Source organism: Rhinoderma darwinii, chromosome 9 (genome assembly GCF_050947455.1).
Source record: "Rhinoderma darwinii isolate aRhiDar2 chromosome 9, aRhiDar2.hap1, whole genome shotgun sequence".
Classification (NCBI taxonomy): domain Eukaryota; kingdom Metazoa; phylum Chordata; class Amphibia; order Anura; family Rhinodermatidae; genus Rhinoderma; species Rhinoderma darwinii.
Genome location: NC_134695.1, coordinates 44,131,502 through 44,142,539, shown reverse-complemented (window position 1 = coordinate 44,142,539; position 11,038 = coordinate 44,131,502). Strand labels below are relative to the sequence as shown.

General features: G+C 42.5%; 1 protein-coding gene across 1 annotated transcript; it reads left to right on the top strand.

Annotated features, from left to right (window-relative positions):
• Positions 1–1,036: 1,036 nt before the first annotated feature.
• On the top strand, positions 1,037–2,767 carry LOC142660343 (3-galactosyl-N-acetylglucosaminide 4-alpha-L-fucosyltransferase FUT3-like). The gene is made up of 2 exons (XM_075836944.1): positions 1,037–1,109; positions 1,854–2,767. Exon 2 carries the CDS (start codon positions 1,856–1,858, stop codon positions 2,765–2,767), a length of 912 nt encoding a protein of 303 aa, XP_075693059.1. The 5' UTR covers positions 1,037–1,109; positions 1,854–1,855.
• Positions 2,768–11,038: the final 8,271 nt, after the last annotated feature.

Here is an 11,038-nt window from a genome sequence, read left to right as displayed (position 1 = left end):
TATAGTTTCCGGGCTCACTTTTTGACCCCTTCTTGAATATTGGCTCTACATTTGCTATGCACAAGTCCTATGATACAGACCCTGTTACTATAGAATCCTTAAATATCAGATCTAATTGTCTGTCTATCACCGTACTTAATTCCTTTAGAACACAGGGGTCTATGTCATCTGAACACAGTGATTTGTCTATTTGAATCTGTTTAAGGTGGCTCTTCACTTTTTCCTGGGTTAGACAAGTGACATTTAATGGGAAATTGACATTACTCCTCTGCCCTTCACATGACGTTTCATTCTCCTATGTGCACACAGTGCGGAAAAAAATATTTCATAAATTCACATTTTCCTTATCACCCTCCACAATTTCTCCCTTAATACTTTTAAAAGTAGCCAAGACCTTTAGTTTTAATATTTTTACTATTTATATAATGAAAGAACAGTTTAGAGTTAGATTTACTTGTTTTTTACATTATTATTTTTTTTCCATATAGCTTTTTAGTGCTTCCTCACTTTCAGTTGTAATCATTTAAAAGCTTCTTTTTTTGTTATTATTTATTGCCCCCTTTACATTTTTATTTATTCACATTGGTTTTCTCCTAACACTTTATTTCCATAATGTATGTACCCCTCACAATGAAAATTTAACATCCTTTTAAAATGGTATATGTATTTGTATTCTTATTTTTAAGGACAATTTCCCAGGTTCAGGGCATCTCTAACCTAATTGAGCTTCACTTTCCTGAAGTACAGTGTTTTTGGGGCTCCTCGACAAAACGTCCTATTGAAAGACAAGTTGAAATTTATTATATTATGGTCACGTTTTCCTTATGAGATCCACAGTTTTCATTTTCTCAATTTGTATTTGGATAGTTGAAATCACCCATAATAACTACCACATTCTGATTTACTGCTTCAGCTATTTTCCTTAGCAGAAGATTTTCAAAGGATTCTATTGTATTTGGTGGCTTATAGCAAACCCATAACAGTATTTTTATTATGGTTTTTGCCTCCATGTATTTCTACCCATAGAGACTCCATATGATTATTTCCCTTACATATTTCATCCCGTAGTGTAGAAGAAAGAGAGAACAGCAGCACATCACTATTCCAGCATTCATGGAGGGTAATTCTACCAATGCTTCAAGTATCCGGTGCAAGCACTATGGAAGTGGTAGCCCATCAACTCCAAACAGACATCAAAGATAGGAAAACTGAAGCACCCGTGTATTAAAGGTATCAAAAAGGCACAAGAAGTTTTATTTCAAGCCTTCATAAAGACCCTAGACTATGGTCAAAACGTCGCTGTGATGGTGAAATAAAACTTCCTGGGCCCTTTTGATACCTTCAATACACGTGTGCTGCAGTTTTCATTTCTTTAATCAGTAGTGTAGGGAGGCAGGAAAAAAAAAACTTTCCATACTTAAAGAGCTTGCCTGTGCCGTTTGGTATATTACTTCAAAATGTCTACTTTTCACTAGCTAATTTTTTTTACTTTCATGATTATATCATGTAAAATATGACAATTACGTTTTATCTGTGAGTAAATAATTTAACTTTCATTTTCCTCTTAAAGCACAACTGTGGACTCACGAAAGAAATGTTTCAAACATCTTCTAGTGGCTTTCGTAACCTTGCTGAAAATTCAATGGCTTGTCTAAAACCTTCATCAAAAAGAAGTTGGGTCATTTTCTTTTTCACTGTACAAAGTTTTTTTATAGTTTTTTTATGTACATTTTATTATACTGAAAAAGTACCCACAAACAAATGTTATTCTTCAAAGCAGGAATTTGAAATGGCACCAAACTGTTCAATGCCTCCAAAAGAAGTCCTATCAAACCACTCATTGCCACAAAAACAGATGTCATCAAATCGGCCTTTGCGGACTATCCTTGTTTGGACTTGGCCTTCAGGGCATACTTTTCCTCTCAATCAATGTCCAGCATCAATTGATTCATCTGGTTGCTTCTTTACATTAAACCGCAGTATGTATTCAATGGCAAATGCTGTTGTTATTCACCACAGAGATGTATCTGGGTCCAAATCTCAGTTACCACAGGTGCCAAGGCCTCCCTATCAGTATTGGATTTGGTTTAGCATGGAGCCACCATCAAATCTCAGAAACCTAACCATCATGGACAATATCATAAATATGACCATGTCCTACAGGATGGATTCTGACATCTTCACTCCCTATGGATGGCTGGAAAAGCATGATGAAAGGGAGAACTTTACTATTCCACAGAAGACCCGCTTGGTTGCTTGGGCAATAAGTAACTGGAACACAAACCACAAGAGAGTTAAATATTTTAAGGAGTTAAAACAGCATATCCAAGTAGACCTTTATGGAAAACATAATTTACCTCTTCCAAGAAATCTACAATTACAAACTCTGTCCGAATATAAATTTTATCTTGCTTTTGAAAATTCAATTCATGAAGACTATCTAACAGAGAAATTATGGTCCAATTCACTTTTTACAGGAACTGTCCCAGTTGTCATGGGTCCTTCGCGTAAAAACTACGAACGTTTCATACCACCAGACTCATTTATTCATGTTGATGATTTTTCTAGTGCTCAAGAACTAGCCTCTTACCTCCGTCGTCTGGACAAGGATGATAAAAAATACCAGCAGTATTTTAACTGGCGATCAAGTTATCAGCCAGTTAAACCGAGGAAAACTTGGGTGACTGAATATTGTAAAGTATGTGAAGAGCTTAAAAGAGCCCCATTATATAGAACAATTCCAAGTATTGCTGAATGGTTCAAATAATTATGAAGACCACAGCTTAAAGGATCTGTTTTTTCTCCTTTAGAAACAGCACCTCTCTTGTTCAAGTTATATGTCATGGTATTGCATCTCATATCTATTACAGTGAATAGGGCTAAGCAGTAACCCCAGACACAGCCCATGGACAAGAGTGGTGCTGTTTCTATGCAGAAAAAGAAAGACTTTTTTTCTAATCCTGGACAACCCCTTTAACCCATTCACGCAAATGGGTCTACCATTACATCCTAGTTGCAATCCCAAGACCGCTATAGGATGTAATGGCACACCCAGTGGATGGCATTGGCACAACAGCTGTGCCTACGCCATCCGCATTGGGTGCCACTGCAATGGCCGGGATCAGAGATAACTCAGATTGCGGCCATTTAAGCAGGGCCATATTTAACGTTTGTGCTGCTCTAGAAAATTTTAGGGCTAACGCCCCCAATAACGCAGCTTTTCCGCTGCAAAAATCGCAACATGTGCTAATTCTTGCAGGTTTAACCTCCCATTGAATTCAATAGGGAAAACCTGAAGAAGAAAACCAGCGATTCCACAAAATAAATTGACATGCTGCAGGTTAAAAAAACGCACCGCAGTTCAAATTATGAAAGTTTTTCGGTGGGTTATTTACGCAGCGTGTGGATGAGATTTGTTCAAATATCATCCACTCTACTGCTACTGTATTATGCTGCGGATTTTTCGCAATGAAATCCGTGGCATAAAATCTCCAGTGTTTACGCTATGTGTGGACATACCCTATAAGAAATGCTCAGTGCTACCCCATTAACATTCACTTCCCTGGCCCCCACATAACCACTGGGGCCTATTTCCCCTATTATTGATCAGATTACAGTTTATTATTTTTTTAGAAGAAGAAAAAAACACTCCTGCAGCAGCCCTGAAGTGGAGCCGGTTATCTTAGGTTACCTCAGTACATATATCTACATGCCAGTACTTTAGCCTGTGTACTGATAGTACACAGGCAGTTGTTAGGACATAACTAAGTATGCCCTAACAACAGGAAATATGGTCAGACATCCCTGGGGTCCTTTAATGGACCCTGGGCTGTCTGCCCATATAGGGTATGTCACTCCATCGCGTCACAAGGATTTCCTGTGGGGCGATCTAAGGGGAATCCCTTTCTGCATTTTCTCCTTGAATGCTGCAGTCGGCTTTGATCGCAGCATTCAGGGGAATAGCGGCGGAAATGATATGTTTCTCTGATCGCCGCCGTTAGAGCAGGGCTGCGGGCTGTGTAATTCAGCCATTGCCCCGCTTTTGACAACAAGTGTGCGTGTGCGGTCATCATAAGGTGATGTAACGTAACCAGCACTGCACTAAAGAGCGGCGGCACCGACCCTGAAGACAGAGAACATGCGGGTATTTTCAGTGCGTCTACAATGTTCTCTGTCTCCTGTGCCGGCGCTCATTAGTGCAGCGCAGCGCCTGCCGCATCACCTCATGCTGACCACGCGCACACATTTTTCAGGAGCGGGGCAATGGCTGTATTACACAGACGCAGCCTCGCTCACTACATTCATGTATAACAATACTAAGCTGTGCGGCTGCACAGCTTAGCATCGCAATAAATAAATTAACGGTATTGAACCATTTGAGGGTGCATGGTAAAGTGCGCACCCCTCCCCTGCACAGCCCTCTGAGTGATTTGACCGCTGTCCGGTCAGGTCACGAGTTAAGTTTTTAATAAAAAAAATGTACAAAATACGATCCTCCAGCCACCACTCCCCTGCTGGACGCCCCAGGCACTGCACCCCCAGCGCCTAGTGGTAAATACGGCCCTGCATTTATCCCCTTGGATGTCCCTTAGAAGAAACTATCGCGGGGAGCCAATGGGTTGCCATGGGAACCAGGGGCCTAACAAAGGCATGGCCTAATAGACTGCCTGTCTGTTTTTTACTGACAGGCAATAATGCCTTGGTATACAAAGTATACAAAAGCATTATCAAAGCAATCAGAGGATCGCATTTTGATGTCCACTTTTGGGACTAAAAAAATAGCTAAACAAAGTTTAATTAAGTTTAATTAGGAAAAAATTGTTTAAAGTAAGAAAAAATAAACGTATATTTTTCCATAAAAAGAGGATTTATTTTAAATAAGAGTTTAAAAAAAGTAATAAAACACATCCCAAAATCCTACTGATTAGTAAATTAAAGTTGACACGTTATTTCCCCAAAATAAGTTTATAAAAGTTAATCAATAAGTTATATGTACCCCAAAATGGTCGAGAGTCACAAGTTGGAGACCACTGATCCAGAGAATTATATTTTCCTGAACGTAAGAAGTCCTTAAGCATTTGAGTGACCCTATAAAGCAAGCTCACTACATAAATACAGAAAAGTAACCAAGTTTAGTACATATATACAGCACCAGAACCAAGCTCATTACATAAATACAGCACTAGAACAAAGATCAGAATATAAATACAGCACCAGAACCAAGTACAGTACATAAATACAGCAACAAAACCAAACTCAGTGCATAAATACAGCACCAGAACGAAGCTCAGTACATAAGTAAAGAACCAGAACCAAGCTCAGTACATAAATGAAGAACCAGAACTAAGCTCAGTACATAAATAAATCACCATAACCAAGCTCAGTACATAGACACAGCACCAGAACCAAGCTCAGTACATAGATATAGCAACAGAACCAAGCTCGGTACTATATACATCACCAGAACCAAGCTCAGTACATATATACAGCACCAGAACAAAGCTCAGTACATGAAAATTGCACCTGCACCAAGCTCAGTACATGTATACAATACCAGCACAAATACAGCTTAGTACAGAGATAATTTGCAAAGTTAGGTTAGCCCCTGCCATGTAAGCTTGCATGGTGCAAAACTACAGCTTCCAATATGGCCGAAAAAATGGTAAGGATATGCTGGGAGTTGCTGTTTCACAAAAAAGGATGCCGCCACCCATCATGTCATTGCAGATCATACAGTTAATACAGTACTAATCAGAGGGAGAATAAACATTTACATTCAGTTTCTCACAGGTGATGTTTCATCAGATTCTAGTGGTTCTTTTTCTCTTTTCTTTTCCATCCGGTCGAGACCTCCAATGAGACTTCTACCAACCCATATCTTCAGACTTTGCCGCTCAGATGTCTTCAGCGCCTCACTTTTTCAACATTTCTAAGACAAAATCCTCATGGTGCCACACATTGTAACTCTGAATATATACCGCCTGGAGATATTGGCACTCACAATACCCCCTAGAAATAGCACCCCATGTATATAGTGCCATAGTGCCCCCTGAAGATAGTGCCACTCAAAGTGCCCACTAAATAAAATAAACGTTACATACTCTCCTGCCCCTGTTTCCACGTTGTCCTCCAGCAATGCAGGCTTGGTCTCTTCTGGCGAGGCCTGCTCCAGCGGAAAGACGCAAGCGGTGCGATGACGTCATGACGCTCTGCCTGCATCACTGGTAAAGCACCGAATGGTGGGGCAGGGAACTAATAGTTACTTTTCATCTCCAGCGCTAGTGATTGCTCAATTATATCCATGTCCTAAGGAAGTGGATACAATTGAGTGCAGGGGGACCAGGACGGGATCCCGCTAATCCCCCATTTGGGAGAACCGGCGAGACACGGCCGGATACCAACCCTGGTTTTAAGAAAAAAATGTGTTCTTATTTTAGGGCATGATGTGGACTCTCAAATTTGGGAGTACTGCATTCTTATCCTGGGAGTGCAGTGTCCCCTTCATTGCTTACATAGGCACAGCGGCTCATCCATATGAAATGGTGTGCCTTGTACTGCAGCTCATCCCCATGGCTTGCATGGGACAAGCTGCTGTACCAGGCACAGCAGCTTTTTTGGATGCCCCTGTGCCTATATAATCACTGAAGGGGATGTGGCACTTGCAGGAGATACAGAGATCCGATTCCTTATGCCACGATGTCAAGATGTCCTTTCTGTACAGTGCCGTAAATGTAGGGCGCAGACTTAGAAGCTGTGCCAGTGCCATCAGCTGGAGGTGTATTTACAGCTGACAACCTGCTGCAATAGCCAGGATCAGAGATAACTATTGCAACCGTTTAATTCCTTAAATGCAGCGGTCAATAGTGACCACGCCACCTAAAGGGTTTTACAGAGGGAGGGGGATCCTTATGTAAGCCCATCTACACCACACACACACACACACACACACACACACACACACACACACACACACACACTGCAATGCGCTCCTGGGTGCTGATGGGTTGCCATGGCAGCATTTTCAAAAGTGATAATGGGACTGTAAAAAAAAAAAGGAATAAAAGTTCATCAATACATCCTATGTACCCTAAAATGGTACCAATTTGCACAACTTGTCCCACAAAAATCAAAGCCCTCATATAGCTAAGTTGATGGAAAAATAAAAATCATTTATTGCCCGGAAGGCGGCAACACACAAACAAATTTTTTCTTTTAAAGTGTTTTTATTGTGCAAAAGAAGTAAAACATAAAAATACTACATAAAATTTGGTATTTCCATAATCATAACGACCCGCATGATAAAGTTAACGTGTCATTTATACCGCATTGTAGACGCTATAAAAACATATCCTAAGCAGAAATAGCAGAATCCTGCCATTGCAGTTGTTTTCCCATTCCCCCCCAAAAAAATAAAAAAGGTTATTCACTACATTACATGTACCCCATAATCGTGCCGTAAAAAATACAACTAACCCTGCAAAAAAACAGGCCCCCATACAGCTACATAAAAAAAAGTTATGGCTTTTATAATATGGAGAAGAAAACCAAAAGTCGCTGCATTCTTAGGCCTCATTCACACGGCAGGGTTTCCCGGCCGGGTGCCGGCCGTTCATAAATCGGCCGGCACCCGGCTGCATGAGGAATAATAGACCCCTAATGGGGCTATTCACATGACCGATTTTTTTACATGCTCTATCTTCGGCCGGGTACCCGGCCGCCCGGCTACCATAGAAGTCTATGGGGCCGGGTAATACACGGCCATCACCGGGATGTGTCCCGAGTGATGGCCGGGTTTTACGGCACTTGCGCTCTATCTCCTCCTCCTCACAGCGCAGAGTGCATGTGAGGAGGAGGAGTTGATGCTATTCTGACGAATGGCATCGCTGTACACTGTGTAGCAGGGCCGGGGTGTACAGCAGGTGGAAGGGAGCGCTGCGCTGGCTCCCTTCCCCTGCTTGTTTTAAAAGCGCTCTGGCCCGGCGACACCTTCGATGATGGCGCCGCTTGCAGCAGCAGCAGCTGCTGCTACTACTGTAGCGACGCCACTATAGCAGTGCAGGGAGGTATCTCCCTGCTCTATGTGCTAGCCGCACTTTAGCTACTTGAAGGAGCGGAATCCCCGCGTTTTCGGGGATTCCGCTCCTGGACAGAGCGCTTGATGTCTCTGTCCATATCTGGGCAGTGACATCAGGGGAAACTCCTGAAGCGGAATCCCCGAACACATGGGGATTCCCCTTCAGGAGTTGCCGCTGATGTCACTGTTCAGATCTGCCCGGCCCGGCACGGATGCAAAACTTAATGCAAACCGGCCGGGCAAAATGGCCGATTTTACCGGCCGACACTCGGGCTCGGGAACGACCCGGTCGTGTGAATCCCGCCTTAGGGCTTTAAAAAGAGCAAAGCAAATTAAAGTCTATCAGTAAAGTATGCGTGCAGCACAACATGTGCCCTGCTGGTTGTCAGAATAGAAGATGTGCCAAAGATATAGTTATATCGCTAGTGCAGTCACTTACACAAACACTAACATTACTGCAGTGTCCTGATAATGAATATCCATCACTACCAGCCTGGACGTGATGTTTATTTAGAATCCTGACATGTCTGTAGCGTCTCTGTGAGATTTACAGCAAGGCAAGCGTAATCTCGCGAGATTACGATGTAACCTGTCATTTCAAACGAGATTAGGCTTGCCTTGCTGTAAATCTCACAGAGACGCTACAGACATGTCAGGATTCTGAATAAACATCACGTGCAGGCTGGTAGTGATGTATATTCATTATCAGGACACTAAAGTAACGTTAGTGTTTGTGTATGTAGCTGCACATAAATATATAACTATATCGCTAGTGCAGTGTAAATGAATGGAGAGAAGTGCATGACGCTGATTGGTCAGCGTCATACACTCCTCTGTACAATGCCCACTTGGTCTAAAGTAAAACACGCCCACTTGGGCATTAAGAAACTAATTAGCATAAAGCTAAAAATCGCTCATAAAGTGGTTTAAAATAGATCGTTTTTCAAAATAAAAAGCATTACGGTCACCTACATTATAGAGCCAATCTTCTTATATACAGTGAAGGAAATAAGTATTTGATCCCTTGCTGATTTTGTAAGTCTGCCCACTGTCAAAGACATGAACAGTCTAGAATTTTTAGGCTAGGTTAATTTTACCAGTGAGAGATAGATTATATAAAAAAAAAAAACAGGAAATCACATAGTCAAAATTATATATATTTATTTGCATTGTGCACAGAGAAATAAGTATTTGATCCCTTTGGCAAACAAGACTTAATACTTGGTGGCAAAACCCTTGTTGGCAAGCACAGCGGTCAGACATTTTTTGTAGTTGATGATGAGGTTTGCACACATGTTAGATGGAATTTTGGCCCACTCCTCTTTGCAGATCATCTGTAAATCATTAAGATTTCGAGGCTGTCGCTTGGCAACTCGGATCTTCAGCTCCCTCCATATATTTTCGATGGGATTAAAGGAACAGTGTCATCACAAATTATTTTTTTATATGTTAAAGATGTTAGTGCTTTATTAAAAACGTTTATATTCATTTGTGTGTTTGTGTTTTACTTTTTCTTATTTTTACACTTTTTCTTCCCTATGGGGGCTGCCATTTTTTGTTCCATTTCTGTCTGTGTCGATTAACGACACATACAGACATGGAATACGGCAGCCACAGTCCCATAGGGACTGCGAACGGCTCCCGTCCCATTGACTTCAGTGTACGGCGTCTGTGTGGGAACTGCGCATGCGCCGCTCCCACACAGTCCAATTCGAAATTGGCGCCGTCCGGCGCCATTTTTCTGTGGACCGGAAGTCGCGGCCGGACAGTAATATTACTACTTCCGGTCGCGGCTTCCGGATTTGTGCACTTGGACCAGCGGCAGCAAACAGAGCGGACGGGCCGGAGGGAGCCGCGGCGGCAGGAGCAGGTAAGAGATTTCAATGTATGTTCGTGTTTGTGTGTGTTTACTACTGTATGTAAACCTACTACACGGTGTGTTAGCTCAAAAAATGGCGACACACAGCGTAGGAGGTTACACCGTTCAAACCCCTCGTTTATCCCGGCACTAGCCAGGATAAAGGAGGGGGGGATGCTGAGAGCTCACTAGAGCGAGGGCTTTTAACCCATTGTTGCAATGCTGCAATTTTGGGAATAGCTCCATCTAGTGACCAAAAATGGGTAGTATTATAAATTAGAATTAATTTATAATATTTCCTGACTATTCCCTGACTCGTGAAAAAAATAAAAAAAATTTGAACAATGTTTAATCACCCACACACTAAATGTTTAATTTTTTTAAAAAAAACATGTTTTTCTGGCAACACATTCCCTTTAAGGTCTGGAGACTGGCTAGGCCACTCCATGACCTTAATGTGCTTCTTTTTGAGCCACTCCTTTGTTGCCTTGGCTGTATGTTTCGGGTCATTGTCGTGCTGGAAGACCCAGCCACGAGCCATTTTTAATGTCCTGGTGGAGGGAAGGAGGTTGTCACTCAGGATTTGACGGTACATGGCTCCATTCATTCTCCCATTGATGCGGTGAAGTAGTCCTGTGCCCTTAGCAGAGAAACACCCCCAAAACATAATGTTTCTGTAAAGGATCTGCCAGGCACTGCGGGGTTAACTCCCAGAACTAATCAGTCAGCACCTGAGAATACATCCCTGAGACTGACTCCTGCTTCCACCATTCAGGCTGGCAGGCTTAGGAGTGGGAGAGCCTATCGTAACCTGGCCAGACTCAGCTAGCTCCCGCCCTCGGTCTATTTAAGCCTGCCCTTCCTGTTCCTCGGTGCTTGTTATTGCTTTTGTTTCCTTCCTTGTGGTTCCCGGCCCAGCTACAGCTCCTGCTATTTTTGATCCTGCTCCATACCGACCCTGGCTTACCGACTACTCTTCTGCTTTTCGTTTTGTACCTCGCACACTCCTGGCTTGACTCGGCTCGTTCACCACTCTGGTTGCTCACGGTGTTGCCGTGGGCAACGGCCCCTTTTCCTTGCTTGTGTTCCTTGTATGTTTGTCGTGT